Source organism: Drosophila busckii, chromosome 3R (assembly GCF_011750605.1).
Source record: "Drosophila busckii strain San Diego stock center, stock number 13000-0081.31 chromosome 3R, ASM1175060v1, whole genome shotgun sequence".
Classification (NCBI taxonomy): domain Eukaryota; kingdom Metazoa; phylum Arthropoda; class Insecta; order Diptera; family Drosophilidae; genus Drosophila; species Drosophila busckii.
In genome coordinates this window covers 13,245,348-13,264,845 of record NC_046607.1, presented here as the reverse complement: position 1 = coordinate 13,264,845, position 19,498 = coordinate 13,245,348, and the positions used below count along the sequence as shown (strand labels likewise).

General features: G+C 48.2%; 3 protein-coding genes across 10 annotated transcripts in view; 1 reads left to right on the top strand and 2 right to left on the bottom strand.

The window, feature by feature from the left end:
• Positions 1-996: 996 nt before the first annotated feature.
• On the top strand, positions 997-8,990 carry LOC108602888. Of its 2 annotated transcripts, XM_017991196.1 has the most exons (5): positions 997-1,446; positions 2,688-2,836; positions 6,719-6,980; positions 7,041-7,162; positions 7,220-8,990. In XM_017991196.1, exons 1-5 carry the CDS (start codon positions 1,371-1,373, stop codon positions 8,627-8,629), a joined length of 2,019 nt encoding a protein of 672 aa, XP_017846685.1. In that variant the 5' UTR covers positions 997-1,370; the 3' UTR covers positions 8,630-8,990. The 2 variants fall into 2 exon arrangements, with proteins under 2 accessions (XP_017846685.1, XP_017846686.1); XM_017991197.1 differs by lacking the exons at positions 997-1,446; positions 2,688-2,836 and adding an exon at positions 6,367-6,444.
• The window catches only part of LOC108602887 (golgin subfamily A member 4), a 26,873-nt gene continuing 16,122 nt past the window's right edge, over positions 8,748-19,498 (bottom strand). For 4 of the 7 annotated variants that reach the window (XM_017991189.2, XM_017991188.2, XM_017991192.2 and 1 more), the window contains 3 exons: positions 19,045-19,233; positions 17,200-18,882; positions 15,961-17,144 (listed from right to left, as the gene is read on the bottom strand). In XM_017991189.2, the coding sequence (XP_017846678.1) occupies positions 15,981-17,144; positions 17,200-18,882; positions 19,045-19,233 (3,036 nt within the window). In that variant the 3' untranslated portion in view covers positions 15,961-15,980. Of the gene's footprint in view, positions 9,611-9,670; positions 9,812-9,867; positions 9,946-9,999; positions 13,554-14,490; positions 15,162-15,960; positions 17,145-17,199; positions 18,883-19,044; positions 19,234-19,498 lie in introns of those variants that run through there. The other 3 variants (XM_017991193.1, XM_017991191.1, XM_017991194.1) reach the window with 3 other exon arrangements.
• LOC108602890 lies at positions 15,223-15,830 on the bottom strand. The gene has a single exon (XM_017991199.1). It carries the CDS (start codon positions 15,807-15,809, stop codon positions 15,261-15,263), a length of 549 nt encoding a protein of 182 aa, XP_017846688.1. The 5' UTR covers positions 15,810-15,830; the 3' UTR covers positions 15,223-15,260.

Here is a 19,498-nt window from a genome sequence, read left to right as displayed (position 1 = left end):
CGCTTGTTTTTTTTTTTTGGCTGGCACGACAAAGGGCTTTGAAAGGCGGCAACACAAGCATGGATGGAAATCTCGTCTTACAAAATTCACTGAAACTGAAATCTAAGATGCTGCCGCCAACGCTCAACAGCTTCGATTGTAGTTACTATTTGTACAGCTATTCATACTCGTTTAGCGTTGTTGTTGAAAAAGAAACCAAACCAAGTGCCAAAGCCCATTTCGTAATTCGCTGTCTAATCCGACTTGCATCTGCTCGATTGCTCTATTTGGCCAAGCTCTGGCGCCCCACATAAATTAGACAAATAAACACATACACATGGACTGTGTGTGTGTGTGTGTATGTTGTGATTCACTGAAGTGTGCAGGGTGCAGGGGTTGACGCTAAACGGTGGCACCGCGAACCCTAACCCTAATAACGGGCCATTTTCATTTTCATCTGTCTACATTCAACAACTGCAAACTGAAAATGAAAATGAAAATACTCGCTGCAATGCTCTTAACGCTTTGTTGACTGACTGTAGCGTCAACATTTTGGCCATAAGTCGTAGCTGTAGCGCCCACTCGGCTCAATTGAGCCGAACATTGCCTTCGGGCTAGCAGCGAAGATGTTTGCTGTACAGTGTGTTCGAATTATTAAGCATCAAGCACAAAATAAACATAAACAATGATTGCTTAAAATCTATAATTACAAATAATATAAAAAGCAAACCGCAGCCTTGCTAAAAACCGCAAAAGTTTGAGGAGCTACAAATAAAGCAAAATTATGAAAAAAATGGCAATAACAAAGTAAGATAAATCAGCAATTTGAAAAGTATATTACACTATTATAAATGTAAACAGCTTGAATAAGACGCACAAATAGTTTTTGTGCCACTGTGCAGCATTGACGATGCGCCGCTGCTTGGCTGGCGCTTCTTTGAGCGGGCGGCCTAGCGGTCCAATGTGAATTTTAAGCCAAGCTTAATGCATTCGCAGGCATCAGTTCTGTTTGAGACGTTGCTCGTAGCGGTTGGCAGCAGCGCTTGCCACAAAATATATACAAATTGTTTAAGTTTGACTTTGGCTAAGAGGCGCGTCGTTTGAAGTGCAATAGGCATTAAGTGTTAATGGCAGAGCGCATAATATAAATATATAATTTATGCCAGTTAGATCGTTCGTGATTGAATTGAATTTTGGCACGTGTAGTGTCTAGTGTTGGTCTCTATGTGTCTAAAGTGCGCTGTGCTCTTGACTTTGTTGCTAAATGCAAAAACTGACTTTTGATCTTTAAGCGAAATAAAGATCAGCTTGTGACCGTCGTCGCCGTCGTCGTCGTCGTCGCAGTGTTAAGCTTAATTGAATATGCGACAGAATTAACAAGACCATATGGAATGTTTTTAAGCGCTACACCTACTACAGCTGCAATTTGTTTGTTAATTTCCAACGACAGCAACAACGACAACAAAGGTGAGCCATAAACAATGTTCGTATGTGTGTGTGTGTACGCCTTGCAACTTAATCACTTCCTCTGTAGCTATGGCCAACTAGTAAGTAAGCATTTTTGGAAAATACACAATAAGCCATAAACAAGCAGCCGAACAACTGAACAACTAAAAAACAGAACTGCTGCAACTATGCCACAAGTTGCAATCAACCTGTAATGCCAGCTAATTTGGTATAATTGTTGTTGCTGCAGTTCCTAAGCATCTTCTCGGGTTAGCCACAATATGATCTTTCTGTGAAAATTGCAATGGCAAAAATGTCAAATAGGCTTTTGAGTTTTGCCTGCGTTGCAAGCCAAGCGCAGTTTTTGTTTTTTTTTTGTTTTTTTTTCTATTTTGGTTGCTGCAAGGCACAAAAAGTGGAAAACGAAACCAGCATCACGAGTTGAGGATAAAGCTGTATTGTGGCTGTTGGTTGACAAAAAGGTCAAGAAAAGGAAAAACCACACCACACAGCTGAACTAAGCAGACGGGCAGGCGTGCAACGCTGCCAACTTGCAACTGTGCCACTTCAGCAGTCACACGCATCGCATCGCGGCGCCAGCGAATGATCTCATTGGCTGATCAAGTTATGGAAATCAAGTCAATAACGAGACTATTGCATGCCATCCAATCGTTGGCGAGTTAATTTGTCTGATTTTCTCAATTGAACTGTCTCGTTTTGGCCACTCAAGGAAACTGTGCAAATAGTTCAAAGTTCAACTTGGCATATTTGGAAAGCTTGGAAAAAGCAGCGCAACATTTACACGCTGTGTTTACTTTACACTTTGTGTATGTGTGAGTGTGTGTGTGTTGAAGCTGCAAGGTTGCAAAATTGAATTGTAGGTGGAGGTCGTGGCAGAGCAGCAACGAGGCGACGAGGCAGCAACTTTAGCCAGTGGCAGCATCAATTTCAAATGCGTTGCTAATTCTGTCAGCCATAAAATGGCAAACAATAACAACAACAGCAACTTAACAATTGTTAATGTTTTTTAAATTACAATTAATTACGAAACTGCAGTTCGAAAATTGTTTTCACCCTGGCCATTGTTCAAACATTGTTAACCAATATATATAAAAAATTTGTATCTTTTTGGAAAGCTGTAACTAAAGCAAATCAAAACGCCGTAACTGATAACAATGCATGGCTGTTAGGGCTATTGTATAAGTGTAAAAGTCAATTAGCACACACTTTCCAACGCACTAATATTTATTTAATACTTTCAGTTATTAAACAACTTTATCAGCCAACAATTAGATTGCGCACAACAAAAGCAACAGCAACAACAACAGTAGCAACAATGGCAATTAAACTTAAAGAGCTGCGACTTTGGAGTCTCGCATTTCTATGCTCTGCGCTATTTTTGGCCACTGAGGTAAGTACGCCCAGAGGGCTGGCATTTATTTATTTATTAACAAATGTTGCCAAAGTCAACACGCCGCTAATACACGTGAGCGCATTCAAATGCAAATCAAACAAATCGTTATAAACAAAAGAAGTCTTATATAAAGATATGTATTTATGCGCTGATTAGCGATTCAGCTGTGTGTGTGTGTGTGTGTGTGTGTAATTAATTGCTTAAATAATACTATATATACAAGTAATTACATATGTCTAATTGATTATTCCATGAGCAGATGAGTCGTACCAAGTTTATTATAGTTAGCTGCAGCATTTAAATATATTTTGCACTTGCAACATTATTTAATGACAGCTTTTATTTGCATGATTGTTGCTTTTATCCAGTTAGTTTGTATTACAATAAAGCGTTAAATTCGTGTTTAATGTTTTGCAAAATGCAAACGCCCTTTAACCCCGCCACACTGCCACCCGCACTCGCATGTCTCATCACTTCCCAAGCGCTTTGGGCAACTTTGAGCGGAAAGTGTTGTAATTTTTTTTCGGTTGGTCTCTTTACGCTTTGTTTCATTTTTAATTTATTCTATGTGTATCTATATGTGTGTGCAGCCAACAAACTAAAACTACTGCTATTTATTCACACACATGCCACACTCTAGCGCTCAGCTCTAAACAAATCCAAGACACACCAAAGGTCTTCCAAGCATATTAAAAACAAAGCCTCGAACGCGCGACGCAGACGCAGACGGCGACGCTGCTGACCAAGTGACCTTTTTACTGACACTTTTGCAGCAGCAGAAATGGAACAGAAATTCGTATAAATAGCAACAACATGCTAAAAATGAATTTTACTGTCTAGCTATTTGTCTTCGGATACAACAAAACACAACGAAACGAAACACAACAAAAATGTTGATGAACTTATGAAGCTATAAAGTTGTGCAATAAGTACTCGACTCGACTTGACGCGAATGTCGTAATATTAAAATCCATGCAATTTTAACACTTAACGGCATTTAAAAAAAAAAGAGTAATCTAACAACATTAGCGAAATGCCATTAACTTTGAAATTACGTATTCGCAGCGTGTGATCAACTTACATTAATTAATATTGTACATGCTTAACAAATTGCACAAGAATGTCGCCCAGTGTGATTATTGGCATTTCTTTAAGCTTTTTCGCCATAGTAACATACATATTTTCTTAAAGCAATTTGTAAAACAATTAAAGAGCCCACAGCTATGCTAATCACATTGGATTACCTTATATGTAGTTTAGCTCTAAAGGAAAGAAGTCCATATAAGTTAAGCGTTTAACTCAAAAGCTTATAGTTTTTATTATTATAATGCAAATGAGATGTTTGTTTATTACAGCAACTGCCAAAAATACACGAATTTGGAGCATAGAACGAGGCAGCAGAATTGCAAATTTAGTAATTTAGGCTGCCAAGGCCAAGTTTGTTAGTTCTTTGCTTTAGACTATACAAGTTAACAAAGCAAATATATACGCTTTATTTAATCCAATTATCATGCCAGCGCCCTAGTCTCTTAAAATTTACATACTTTGTACCAACCTCAAAATATATGTATATAATTTGTTTAAATCTATTACAAGTACATCAATGCGCTTTGACAAAATGCCGACATAGCTTTGGCTTAGGAATTTGAAGGGTGCTGTAATTTATGAAATAAAAACTTAAATACATTTGCTGCTGCTGTTGCTGTTAGTAACGCTTTAGGCATTATATAATATTATTTGCCAAGTCGTAGGGCTCAATGCAGCTACCAATTTATTGTTGTTGCTTTTTGTGTGCAGTGGGAACAGAGATTTTTCACGGACTTTGGCAGCACGGAAGCCTTTTTTTTCACATATTCACACGTCGCCAACTGCAAGACCCAGTGGCAGATTTCGATAAGTCAAGTCATTGGGCTATAATTTGCTGCTGACAGCATCGTCTGCTACTAGCATATGAAGACTTTTTTCTATATAATTAAACACACAAAACTATAGAAAAATACAACAGCAACAAAATCGCAAACAGATACACAAAGTTGACATTTCACACAGCTGAGAGATCTGTAGATCTTGCAAGCTGCCGTGGTACCATGTGCCAAGTTATGACATCACTTCAATTCATCACTTGTGTGTAGCCCAGGCCCAGACAGCGTCACATGCGACATTCGACATACGACATACAAGCAAAGCCTCATGTTTAAGTACTCACCATTGCAGATAGGGATCAGCATTAGCCACTCGTATCAGCTGTGCAGCTAATGATTTTTGACCAATTTACGACTAAGAGGTTACCAACTAACTTACATTTAAGCTTACAACTTGGCAATGCTGTAACTTAGCGTTATCAAATAAAAACTTACCTTACTTACCTTTTGTAATTACCTTCAGTCAGCGATTTTTAACCATTCATATTGAACTTTTACATTCAAAATGAATTTTGTTCTTTTTTTAGATTATTGTATAACATTAACAACAACATTAAATTGTATAAAACAATCCAATCTGATTTGATTTTCATAGTTGGAATATAACAAATAATATAATAAATTATTTCTTACCATAACTTTTTTAAAAGTTATCCAATACTTCAATATTTTACTGTATTATGATCGTATAGTTAAAACCAAGTTGCATCATTTATTTTGCAATTTTAAAGCTTTAAAATTTTAATAAATTTTGCCAATTTAAGCAAATTCACAAATTTGAATGCAGCTTTGTTTAGATGCATTTTACGAGTCTAACAAGGCATAAAACTCTGAAATCTGACGAAATTTACATTTAAGTTACAGCTAATTAACGCTTCATATTCCACGAAAATTTGTCTTGTTTCTTTACTATTTTGTTCATAACTTCAGTAAATAATTTTTATATCACACAATTTTATACTCATTTTAATTGTGCTTTCCACGCCAACATATAGACGTGTAAAGCATTTAGATCGGATTTTTTTTTAGCTGAGTTATAGCTTTGCAAAGCTTGAAATTAAACAAAAAGTTACTCTTCAGCATTGGTTTTGTTGCCATAACTATGTCAAAAACAATTTTTAATTAATCGACCCACGCAAACCATCCTAATTGATCAAACCCAACAGCATATGTTTATTTACTATCTCATGAGTAAATAAGCTTCTTGTTTGCTGAGATATAGCTTATCAAACTTTGGAAAATGACTAAAAATGAGAGACGGCATCATCTTTTGGCAAAATGTACAGGGGTTTCTTCTGCCAAAATATCGAAAATCTTAAAACTTCCAAGATTGAATGCAGTTTTATTCTTATACATCTAACGAGTCTAACAAGGCTTGAAACTCCGAAATCGGACGACATTTCGATGAGTTACGACCTTTTAAAACAGTTTGGCATTGATGTAACAATCTTTTGTTATTGATGTAACTATTGGTTTTTTCAATAAGAAAAAACTTACCTTACTTACCCTGTCTGTCCAACATACTTACCTATCATTCATCCATCAGTTTTACCCAATTCAAATTAAACTGTTACATTAAACTTGAACTTAGTTTTTTTATATTTTCGATCTTATTAAGATTATTTCTGTTTGTTTTGTACATCAACTAACAAAGGATGTTTGTTTAGCTTGGCAACTAATAATGTAAGCTTAAATATTATTTACTTTAACATTAATTAATAGAGACGTAACGCTTGGATCGGATTTTTTTTAGCTGAGTTATAGCTTTTGTTATTGATTGTTGATGTATGAAACATAATTTGGCTGTTGATGTATAACCAAAGGCTGCGTTGCATCAATAACCAAAACGATGTGTTTTGTACATCAACAACCAAATCAAATTAAATTAAATTTAAATAAAATATATTTTGATTTAGATATTTGTTAAACAGCGTTACTTTTGCTATTATCTTTAAAGGGCCAAAATGCGAATCGAACTGCAGGCAACTCGCTGCTGGTGCAAAAGACGTCCTTCTCCTGCGCAGGACGACCAGCAGGCTACTATGCGGATGTGGAGACGGGCTGTCAGGTCTATCACATGTGCGATGGCATTGGCAGGCAGTTCAGCTACGCATGTCCCAACACCACGCTCTTCCAGCAGCGCATGCTGATCTGCGATCATTGGTACATGGTCAACTGCTCCAAGGCCGAGAGCAATTATGCAGCCAATCTGCTAATAGGTAAGCTGTCTCTATAATGTTTATATATTGGCTGCAAAATAAATATCGTTTGCTTGTTAGGCCAACGCGATAAGCCTTTTGTGAATGATGAGGAGAACAATTTGCGCACACCACGCCCCGATTTACTGGATCGCCCATATGCGCCTGATTACTCGGGTGAATCCTTCAGAAGCCAGTACAAGGTATAAGTTTATTATAATTAAAAGCTGCAGTAATATAAAACAAACTTTATTTTAAAGCAAATAACGCCAAGTCAAAATCAAATACGTGATGATAGCTCCAAGTCTGGCAACAAATTGGAATCACCAGCTGGACAAACACGCTGGCGCATACCGCCGCCCAGTCGCACCATTTTGCCACCAGCGTATGAGCCACAAATAGAGCTGGCCAGCAGCTCAGCAGCGCCACCGCTGCCACCCAGACCCAGAGTGCCCATCAGCAGCACAAGCACCACCAGCACCACTGCAGCTACACGTCGTCCTGTAGCCTTTGTGCCGCCAGTAACGCCACGCACTGAGGCGCTGCATCTGCGCAGACCCATTGTTATAGCCAACGAATTGGATGATTTGGGCACCAGCCACAGCACGCGCTACAATACATCAGCGGATTTTAATTCAGCGGAGCTGCCAGCAGCTGAAACCAAAAACAGCACCAAGCTGCTCAAATTTGTTAAGACGCCTTCGAAGATCTACGAGCCACCATTTGTTTATCCCATTTACAATCTAGAGGATACGCAGCCCGCTGCGGAGACCTTGCGCACATCCTCAGCAGCGCCGTTTAGCACTGCAGCCAGCACACATCGCTTTGCAGGCTTTGCCTCCAGCAGCACAACAGCGCGACCCATAAGCCGACCCACTACCAATGCGGGCGCGCCTTTCTCCTATGCCACACTGCCCACTACAGTAAGCAGCAGCACCAGCAGCAATCAACGCGTTGCAGCAACAGCAGCGTTGCGGCCACTGGAGCAGCGCACGCCAACACCAGCGCAAAGTTTTCGCCTGAACCGACCTGTAAGCAGCACAACAGCTGCGCCCAAACTGCAGCAGCAGCAGCAGCTGCCATTTAATGATCTGCTGCCGCCATTTGTAGAGTTTGTGCCACATGACATTGCCACAACACAGGGTCCGCCCATTTACTATGAATGGAAAGTGCCAGCGAATGGCTTGGAGCCGCCCAAACTGGATGCACCCATAGGCGTAGATGGACGCGACTACCCCGAAGGCAGCAGCGACTACACAAACAAGCCCAAGCCGGAGGCTTTCAATAGCAGACTTAACGATATCAGCCCAGTGAGTGTCAAGCGTGTGCCCAGCTTACGCTCGATTAAGCCCAATGAGCTGCCTAAGGCGCAGCGACGCGCAGACGTTGCCAGCAGCTCGTCTACAGCGGACATAACACAGCTGCGCAAGCAGCTGTTAATACCAGAGATTGTGTTTCCGCTGGAAACAATTGGACGCACTGGTTATGCGGCTGGCGCCAGTGCAGCTGGCGATGTGTACAACTCATTTCAGCTAAAGATACCAGAGCGTCGCAGCAGCGGCAGCGGCAGCGCCAAGAGCGGCAAATGGTTTGGCGAGAATCCCAAGTGCCCAGAGTGCCATCCATCCTTTGTGCAGCCCGGCAGCTGCGAGCCCTGCCTGCGTAGATAGTTCACTCTAAGCTTAAGTTCCACACCACATCCGCTAAAAAGCTACAGCTTTAGTATTAGAATCAAACGTATATCCCATGCATTTAAATGTTAATGTTATTGTATATTCACAGTAAAAATAATGCGCATTAAATACGTATAATGTATGTATATGTAAAAACTATGTACACGTACATACAATGATGAAAACTGAGTTCACAATTGCTACGTTACAGGTGGTAAGTAATTAATTAATTAAACATTTAACATTAGCTGCAAAGTTCTTGTTGCTGTTCTTGTTGTTGTGGGTTGCTTGCCTAAAACGGCAGTCTAATTTTAGTTAGTTACTAGAGATGGGCCTACTACATATGCTTTGGATTCATACAAAAATATGCTTAATTTTAAAGTTCTAGGCGCTATATGTTTGAGTGATTTGCTTGCGTGACATACAATTGTGACTTTATAAATCTATATAACGATAACGATAACTTAACAATCTCTCAAGTGTGTAACAATTTACTTTTGTGTGTGTGTGTGTTTCAATTTGCGTGCCCATCTCTAATTTCCGTTTAGCTTTAAGTGCATAACTCTCTCTCTCTCTCTCTCTCTCTCTAAGGCACTTTAAATTCCAATTCAGACATGTTTTGGACAAATCCTAAAAATTGACAAATTCACTGGCTGACTAGTACGCTTCTGTTTCCGCTTCTGTTTCCGCTGGCGCTGCTGCCTCAGACTTTTTCTTGCTGCTGCTGCGTGGCGGCGCAACGCCGCTGTCCGGATCGTAGAAATAAATGCTGGGCTTCCAAGGACGACTGGCGCCAGCTAGCAGCTCCGGATGCGCATGCGCTACAGCATTGCCGCACTCCTCGCCAGGAAAGTCCTGACCCGTTGCCTGTGCACGCAGCACAATCTGATGCATTTTGGTAACGTCCACATTGCTAACAACGCCAGCCTCGTGTCGAAAACTATAAAAACGATTGGTCAAGTGGCCATCCACATAGATCTGACAGAAAATAATGTTGATTAGTTTAAGCATGTTCCATTGTTAGCTGTTGGGACTTACCTCATAGCCCGCTATGGCGGTGCAGTCGTGCACCTCCCATCTTATGAAGAGCGCTGCACAACCCAAGCTGGAAACTTCGGCAATGGTAACTGGAAAGCTGTCGCCAGGCGCATTGCCCGCTGGCTGCTTGGAGCGCGAGCCCTGCAAAGCAATTAATGTTAATTTGAATTTAATTATTAAGCCTAGCGGCGACTTACCTTGGGTTTAATTTTCTTTTTGTTCAGCACTTGGTCCATTGATTGCAAATCAAATATAATCGAGTCAATAAAATATTTCTAACAAAAGACAAAAGTTAATCATAATAAATTGTTGCTTGCTATGAAGCTTACCATTTCGCCTACAGGATCGCTTACTGCATCCATAGTCTTGGTCACCGACTTGCATTGATTCTCACAGATCATGGCGCGGCAGTGGCAACAGAGACAGCCGCCTGGCTGCTGCTGCTGCCTTTGCGAGTAGTTCGCTTCACAGTCGCACTCATCGTCGTAGCCCTCGCCGCCGCCGTCGTCCTCCTGCATTTGCTGCTCCTCCTCGCAGTATTGGCACATGCGGCGCAGCATGTATTCCATGAGCAGGCACTCGCGTTCGGTTAGCTGACCCAAGGCGCCGCCAGCGTCCATGGCGCAGAGTTGACCAGCGTGGGGCGCTGACTGTGGCTCTGTTTCGGCTAAAGCTTCATCGCCGTCTTGTCCAGCTATAACTACAATGGTTTCCTCTTCAATGACCACTAGCTCCTCCTCTACTAATTGGTAAGCATCAGTTGGCTCAGCAGCTTGCGGCACAACTTGTGAGCCGCGCTTGGAGCCATCGGCAGACTGCAGCTGTGAGCCGCGCTTGGAGCCTGTGCGTGCTGCTATCTGTGCCGGCTCCTCTGTTTCACTCTCAGCTGCTGGCAGCGTTTCCTCTGCCGCAATGCACGCCGGAATTGTGACGCTCTCACCCGTATACTCGAATCTTTCGCTCTTGAATGTAAAATCGGTTCGCTCGCTTTTGCCAGTGCGCTCAGTTCTTTCGCTTTTGGCTGTAGATTCGCTTTTGCCTGTAAAATCGGTGCGTTCGCTTTTGCCGCCAGCGCTTTCCTCCAGCCCTGCTGCTCCCGTTGTGCCTGTGGTTGTGTCTGCTTTGGTTGCCTCCTCTTCCTCACAAGTGCCAGCAAAGTGCTCCTCCGGCTCATGGCAGTCCTTGAACGTTTGCGAGTCCTCTTGGCCAGCGCGATACGGATCGAATTCTGGATCAAATTCAAAGCCACCAATTTCGGTGGCCGATGTGGGTCGCGTGCCCGACTTGAGCAGACAGTGCTCCAAGTACTTTTCCATTTCATTGAAGCACTCCAAGCGTTGCAGCTCCGTTTTGCTGCGCTGCGTCGTCTGTTCGCACCAGCAAGGCGCCTCTTTGGCCTCGATGCACTCCTCGAATGTGGGCGGCACGCGCGGCGGCTCATCCTGTGGCAACTTGGCGCTTTCGGCCTCATCGCGCAGCATGAGCGTCAGTTCGCCAAACAGCTGACGTATCATCTCCGGACGCTGTGGATGACATTCCTTCATTAGGCTCAGCTGCTCCACTAGCGCTAGAATGCGCTGCTTGCGATTGGCGGGCGCAGCTTCCAGATCGCAGCCACAGCTGGGCTCGGTAATGGGCATGGATCTGGTGCAGAGACTCTGCACATTTGTCTCGCACAGACGGCAGCTCTGCTCGAAGGTGGACTCGCCAGTGGTGTCGGCGCAGCTGGACGCCTCCTTGCCACACTGCATCACAACGCCCACGCTCTCCTCCTCGCAAATGGCGCTGGAGTTGAGCGTGTAGCATTTGCAATCCGCCTGCACGCAGGGATGTTGCTCCGCCGGCGGCTCGCAGCTGCCATGCGTTGCGGGCGACTTGCAGCTGGGCGAGCTTGGCAGCGATTTCATGGGCGCGCTCTCCGAGCAGCTGGGGAAACTGACGTAAGTTGCGGGCGACTTGCAGCTGGGCGAACTTGGCAGCGATCTCATGACAGCGCTTTGCTTATCGCATGAGCAGCTCGCTTCCGTGTCCATGTACTCGGGGGTTTTGCTCAGGGCACTTTTCAGCGACAAACTCTTGGAGTTCAGATCCGCCGAGCAGCTGCGTGCGCTGCGCATGGACGAATCATGCGGCTCGCCGCTGCAGTCGCAGCTTGGCGCACTCTTGGACTTGTGGCTTTGCTTTTTAGAGCAAAGTTTGCTGGCGTATTTGACCAGCGACTTGGGCTCATTTATGGATGTGTTGGAGCTGGAGTCGCAGTCGCGATACATGTCCTTGCCGCTGGACTTGCTGCTGCGCTTGGCGCTGATTTTGTAGCTCTTGTTGGTTTGCAGCACCTGCGAGTAGCTGGCGGAGGAGAGCAAACAAATCTCATGGAGCTGTTGCTGGGCGCAGCAGCTGGCAGCGTCCTGGCGCGGCAGAAACGGCGGCGCATTGTCATGCTGGCCGAGGCGCCCCAATGTGGCGCGCTGCACCGAGCTGCACAGGCAGGTGACCTTGTCCATGACCGAGCGCGAGCGCGACGAAGTGCGCTCCGGACAGCCGAATGAGGCGTGTGAATAGGGCGTCTGCTGCTGCTGCTGCGAGCTGGCGCAGTCCATCATGGGCTCCTCATAGGCCGAGGTGGTTATATGACTGGGCTCGGCGCAGCTGCAAATGATGGGACTGGCCACTTGGCGCGTGCAGCTGGAGGCGGCGCTTTTGAACTGCGTGTTGCTCGGCTGCTTGGCGGAGCTGCAGCCGGGAGCGCAGGTTTTGGCTTTGGCTCTAACTCTGGGATCGTTGGGACAGTAGGTGACGCGTGCTGGCTGCGGCTGCGGCGCTTCCGGCACATTGCCGCAGATCTGCGGACAGAAAACTGTAGCAGAAGTTTGATCCGCCAGCGAAGCATCAGCGTAGACCAGGCCCAGCTCCTCATCGTGCACTTCCAGCTGTGGCTTGAAAATGATTTCAGTTGCTGTCGAGGGCGCAGGCGTAGACGCTGCTGCGGCTGAGGCAAATGTTGGCGCCTTCGATGGACATTGCTGTGCCGCCGCCGCAGCGGAGGTGCAAGGCTGCGGTGGTGCTGGACATGGCGGCGCTGCTGGACATAGCGGCGCTGCTGATGGACATTGCTGCGCAGCTGAGGCGCAAGTCTGCACGCCGGCGGATACAGCAGGCAGCGGCGCTTGAGCAGCACATGGCGTCAATGTGCGCTGGGAGCCGCCACCTGATTGGCCACAGCCAAAGTCACGCTGTGCAGCTGCAGCAGCGTCGCAGCCGCAGTCAGCGGTTGATGGCGCAGCATGGGAAGGCAAACTGCGCCACAGCTCGCTGGGCGCAGACTTGGCTTTGCATAGATCATGCTGCAGTTGCGCGTTGGGCAGCATGGGATTGGATTTGGAGCCGCAGGCGCACATAAGCATAGCGCTGGCATTTGGAGCGCATTGGCAAGGCTTGAGCGGCGGGCAGACGCCTGCGTTGTTATAGTGCGTGGGATAGTGAATGCCACGCAATGGACTCAGATTGCGCTTGACATGCGTTTGGCTGCTTTGATGCAACTGCCGCTGCCGCTGCTGCTGCTGGTGCAAGTTGTCGGGACGCTCGCGCATGTAGCGATCGTAGATATAGGAGGCGTCGGTTTGGGAGTGCACGGAGGGAATGTCGTCCTCCTGTGGCTTGATGATGTGGTAGTTATCCGTTTGGGATGATTTGGCATTTAGATCTTTGCTGCGCTCTTCGCTGTTCTCGTTCAGTTCGCTGCTGTGGGCTGGGGACATGGGCTTGAGTTTGTCGCGTACGTAGGATTTGTCGGTTTGCATGTCCTGGCTGTGGGAATTGTCGTTCTTGCTGTTGTCTTGCTGATATGGCGGACGCTCGTCATGCAGATACATCAAAGCTGGAGCTGCAAAGAAACGAGCAGACAAAATGTTTTGAAATATGAAAATTTTATTTGCTAAAGTTTCAATTTTGTTATAGGGATGCAGCCCAAGGGGACAAGGGAACAGTTGGTTAATCCAAGTGCTGCACTTCTTTGATCTCGTGCAGCATAATCTCGCGACCACGCGTCACATTGGGCGACGACCACATCTCGCAGTGATACAGCTCCAAAAATTTGGCCTCCGCTCGCTCGCGACACGGACAAAAGTCAAACAACGAGGTCTGACTGCAGTTGGGACGCTCAGCGACGCTGTTGAAGATCGTGCCACGCTCCACGCAGCGACAGATCTTGACAATGTCCCGCCCGCGATTGGGCGTAAAGCTGCGCTGCTTCCACGCGCACTGACAGCAGCCGCAGTTGCCCGGACAGAAGACATTGCCCTCCTCGTCCATAATGGGACTGGGCTCGAAGCGACAGGGCGCGCAATTGACGAACTCGCGATGCTGCGGCAGCGCCAGATAATAATGTTTGCCATCCGGCACGGCAGGGGGCGTGGCAATGGGCTCATCGGCAGGTGCTAATGTCTCAACTGTAGCCACTTCCTCGGGCTCATCCAGCGAGGTGCTGATTTCATCCGCAAGCTGCACCGCATGCTGTTCAATTCTCACTGAAGGCTCCGAATCGTTGTCCGGTTCGGGCTCTGCCTCTGGCTCTGGCACAAAGATGGGCACGGGCATGGGCATGGGCATGGGCGCAGGCGCTGGCAGTTCTGGCGCTCGCTCCTGCTGCTCCATCTGCCTTATGGAGTCGATGGACACAACATCGCGAAAGAGACTTTCATAGCGATTGGGGCAAAAGCGCAGGCAACTGTCGCGCTTGGCGCAGCAACGCGGCTGTCGCTTCCAATAATCTCCTGGCGCTGTGGACTGCGGATGACTATAAGCTGTAGCTATGGTCCTACCTTTGCTCTGCAGCGGCGGCGGCTGCGCCATGGGCGACACCTGCAGCTGCCCGCTGTTGGGATCAAACTGCAGCGGCATTTGCACAGTCACCGGCTTGTTGTGGCCACACCGCTGACTGGTGGGCTGATCATCAATGGTTATGAGTCGCGCTGTAATCTCCAGCGTTGCATTGCATGACTGCTTGCGATTGCGATCAAAGTTCTTGAGCAGCTTCTGTGTGGCGCAGGCGGCGCGCTCAAGTGCTGCGCGTATCTCGGCGGGATCGTCCAGGCGACTGCAGTCGCTGCAGCTTAAGTTGCTCTTGGCGCAGCTGTTGCCCTCGCGCGGCAAGTCATGGTCAACACTAGCGCAGTCATAGAAAAGCTCCTCATCGCTTTGTGTGGCGCAAAAGTTGTTGCCACGATAAATAATTTGAGCTGTTGGGCAATTCGATTGCTGCTGCTGTTGTGGTTGCTGTTGCTGCTGCTGCCGCTGACTGAGCAAATAGCGACACGCATTGGGTCGCCGGCAACATGCGGATTTGTCTGTCATGCACGATTGGTTACATTTCTCACTGTCCTTGTCCATGGCTCGAGTGAACCCCTAAGTGGCGCCTAAATGTTTTGACTACTATAAACAAAAATTTACATGAAATTTTATTGGCTCTTGTGTCGTATGCTGAACTAATTAAAACTAACTGAGCTCAAAGGCCGAGCACAAGCAACTGACAAATAAACGAAAGCAACGCCTGCTACACTGCAAGAATTTATTACAAATTTATAATGCACACTTAGTTGCCGCCGCCGCCGCTCTGTGCGTCGGGCCAGCGCACGCGTCGATTCGGACTCGGTTTGCAAAGAGTGCGACGCACCAAGCTGGACGATGCACAGCCTCTGTCGGGGCCGCTGCAGACGCGCAGTCGATGCTGCTGCGACTGAAATATGTTCACCTTGAGCTGTCCCGTCTGCATGTCGAAGCTCATGGGCAGCTTAAGCGTCACCGGATCGCCGCGCAGGCGACACTGACGCGCCGGAGCGGCGCACAGCTCCTTGTTCGTATGCAGACGCGCATTGATCTCCAGCGTGGCTGGATAGAAATGCTGCTCGGTGTGCAGCGCTGCGCACGGGCCGCCAAAGTCGCGCAGCAGACGCTGCGTTGCATTTGCGGCACGCTGCAGTGTGGCGCGTATGTGCGCCGGGTCGCTGTAGTTGCACTGACGTCTGTAGTGTTGGCAGCTGCCGCTGGCATCGCCGCCGCCAGCCGCCTGACGCTGCTCGGACTCGTCGCCTAGACAATCGTAGAATACATCCTCAGCTGTTGGGCAGTTCGGCTGCTGCATTTTTTATTATTAAGTTCTTAACGTTTCACAAAATTTGGAATAATTTGTTGTAGTTGTGGACTGAATTTTTGGAATATTTGTAGCTCCGAATGGCAAGTGACTAACTGGAGCCGACAACTCAAGCAAAGCTTACGAAATTTACAAACTAAATCAAGGCCAACTGACCAGTGGTCAGGCGGTATCGCTCAGCTGCAGCGCATTGCGTCGCTCCACGGGATAGTAGATGGTGCAGTAGAATTCCGACTCGACCTTTTGATTGTGATAGCTGATGAGCCGCTCATTGATGCGCTCCTCCAGCTGCTCCAGCACCGGCGACTTGCTCGGCTTGAGCGCAAACTTCAGCGCACGCACACAGCCCAGCACAGCAACGAACGCGTCGTAGCTCTCCAGCTGCTGCCCGTGCCCAGGCGGCTGATTCGTTTCCACGCACAGCTCCTGCAGCAGCTCAATGTGCTCGCGAAACTCCTCGCTGCCCTCCCAAAGCTGCAGCACGCGCGCTCTAAACTCATCCATATCGAACTGGCTCAGATCGCTGATGCTCGCCTGCAGCAGCTCCAGAAATGCGCGCGTGCGCGCCGGCATTAGCATCAAACGCTGCTCCACGCCCACATTGTCCGCCTGCACGCCGCACTCCTGCGTCTCGCACTGCGCCTGCAGCGCCGCATCACAAGTCTCGGGGCACACCTGCAGCCCCAGACTGAGGCAGTTTGTGGGCTCCGTTTGCGCCAGTCCATGCGTCGCCGCGCGCTCCCACTGCGGCTCCACAATCTGCGCGCGCTGCGAATGCAGCGTCGCTCCAGAGAGATCCGTGTGCAGCGTATGCACCGAAGCGGCCGAATGAAAGCTGCAGAGCGAATCGCTGCGCTGCAGCTGCGACGGGCGACTGCCAGCGCCGCTGCGACGCACGCGACAGCGATGCAGTCGACGCGCATTGAAGCGTCTGCACTGGCGACGGCGACGACACAGCAACAGCTGCTGCTGCTCCACGCTGCGTTCGCTTAGCGGCGCTGTCATCTCGCCGCCTGCCGCTTGCCGCTCACTGCTGCAGCTGGCTGCATCCTCTGCCAAGTGCAGCTCCTCCAGCTGCTGCTGCTGCTCGCTTGGCAAACCGCCGCCCGAAGTGCGCTCTGTGTGCTCCGCAGTCGCTGGCGCCGCACTGCAAGTTGTGCTCTGGCCACAGCCTGTTTCACCTATTTGCTGCGGATCTGGATTGGGGCATTCACACTCACTCACCTCGGATGTTTGCTGAGCGCTCAGTATGTGATCCGCCAGCTGCTTAACACTGCAGGCGATGGTCTGGAAGTCCTTGTGCGTGGGCAGCTCACGCTCGCGGCGCTGCAAAGCATTTAGAGTGATTAACTTGCTTGCTCTAGGGGATTGGCCAACTTACCTCCGCATCGCGCAGCGCACAGCCGAGTCCTTGGCTCGCTGCCTCTAGATCGGCGCACTCTTCGCGGCGTGCGCGCTTGGCGGGATTATCGTACAGCTCGTCGGCCAGACTGAAGCCCTCGGGGCACACGCCCAACTTGCGCTCCATGCGCTGGCACTGCTCGTCCTTGGTGCGCAGCTCATCCTCCAGGCAGCAGGCGCGCTCCACTGCCAACTTAAGCTGCGCCTCCATTTCCCCAATTTTGCACTCCAGCGTGCGCACTTCCTCCTTCAGCTCGCCATTGGTCACATCTGTGTGCAGAAACTCCTTGCGCAAACTGAAGATTTGCTGGCGCATGTTGTCGGTTTCGGTCTTGAGCTGCTCCTCGGTGTTCTGCTGCAGCTTCTTGGCATACTTGAGGTCATCCATCAGCGCCTTGCTGCGTCGCTTCTCATTCTCCAGCTCTTGGGTAAGCGGCAGCTGCTGCTGCTGCTGCAGCTGATCCTGTTCGGTGCGGCAATCCAGCTGATTCTCCAGCGCACGATGCTGCTCCATAAGATCGCGATGCTCCTTGGTGATGCGCACCAGGCAGGTCTTCAAGCCCTGCTCCGCCTCCTCGAGCTGTTGTATCTTTTCAGCAGCAGCACGCGAATCCTCACGCAAACAATCCTGCAGCTTGTTAATCTTTTGCTTGAGGCAAACCTCCTTGATGCGATACGCTTCCTCGCGCTCCTTGTACTGCTGCTCCAGCTCCAGCCAATGCGAATCGGCGGTTTCCATAGCTTCATAGTGGCGCGTATTTAATTCTTTGAGTGAGCAGCGCAGATTCTTTACCTCATCTTTCAAATAGTTAATCTCACGCGCTGCGCCAGGATCCTCCAACGCCCCCACATTATTGTTGTTGTTGTTGCTGTTGGGTGCACAAACGCAGTTGGGCGGATTGTAGCCCGCTGCTGTGCGCTCGGGCGCAGACTCTTGATTGCCCATGTGACTGGCCAGAGCAAACAGACGACAGATGAGCAGCAGCGGCAGCGAACGACGCAGACTCTCGAGCTGCTGCTTGGCACGTTTGCGCTCCACTTGCAAATGCTCCAGCTGCGTCTCAGCGGCGCAGAGATCCTCGCGCAGTATCAAACACTCGGCGCGGCAGTCGCGGTACTTGGCACCCAGCGCCTCCTTGCTGAACTCCAACTCAACGTTGCGCTGACGCAGAATTTCCAGCTCCTGCTCGTTGCACTGCAAATGCAGCCGCGTATCGTTCTCCGCCTCCTCGAACTCGCACTTGGCCTCGTCCAGCAGCGCGTTCTGTTCCAGCAGCAGCTCCACGCGCTCCGCTAGCTCCTTAACCTGTTTGCTCAGCTGCAATTCGCGTTGCAGGCGCTGCGCCAAATGCTTCGCTTGCGTCTCGCCGCTGCTTTCATACACCAGCAACTTGCTCTCCAGCTGCTCCAGGCGCTGCTGATAGTACTGCAAATGCGGATGAGCGATCGCGATCGCTTCGCTTAGCTGTGCTGCTGAGTCGCACTCGACAAAGACGCCGCTTTCGCTGAGGCTGCTGCTTTGCCAAGCTGCTGCTGCTGCTGCTGCTGCTGCTGCTGCGTTCGCTTTGCTGGGCGTTGTGGGCGCACTGGGCGTGGCACTGTTGTTGTACGGCTGCACTGTGGCTACGATGCGACTGTGTCTGGTGCGTGGCTCTGACTTGGGCTGCAATTATATAAAAAAAAGTGCAAACACTTGAATTTAATCTTTAGTTGAAATATGTTTGTTTTTTATGTTTTTGTTTAGCGGCTGCAGTTTAAATTGAAATATAAACAGAGTGTGTCTATTTAAGTTTTGTTTTCGTTATGGCACATAAAGCATACGCACCGTTGACGCCTGCCAGCTGCTGCTGCTGCTGCTGTCCTGCTCGGCGGCCATGGCATCCAAGTCCAACTGCTGCACGCACTGCAGCAATTGCTGCAAGCAGCGCTTCTCCTTATCCTCCAGCTCCAGTGGCGACGATTTGCGTAAAAAGCTTTGCAGGCGCTGGCACTGATCCTCACAGCTGCCATCCATCTAAACAAGCATAAGAGTGCATAATTAATTAAATGTTCTAATGCCATAACTAACTTATAAATGCAGCAATGCTAATTATAAATAATTTAACAGTTGTTTAATTAGCATTTGCTTAATGCTCTGCTGCCTAACAATGCTTCTTGCTTATTTTCACTTTACACACACACACACACAACACACACACACCTGTATATATGGGCATATAATTACATTTGTTTGTTGCAATTAAGCGTATGAATTAGATTTTCAAGCTGAACGACTTTTA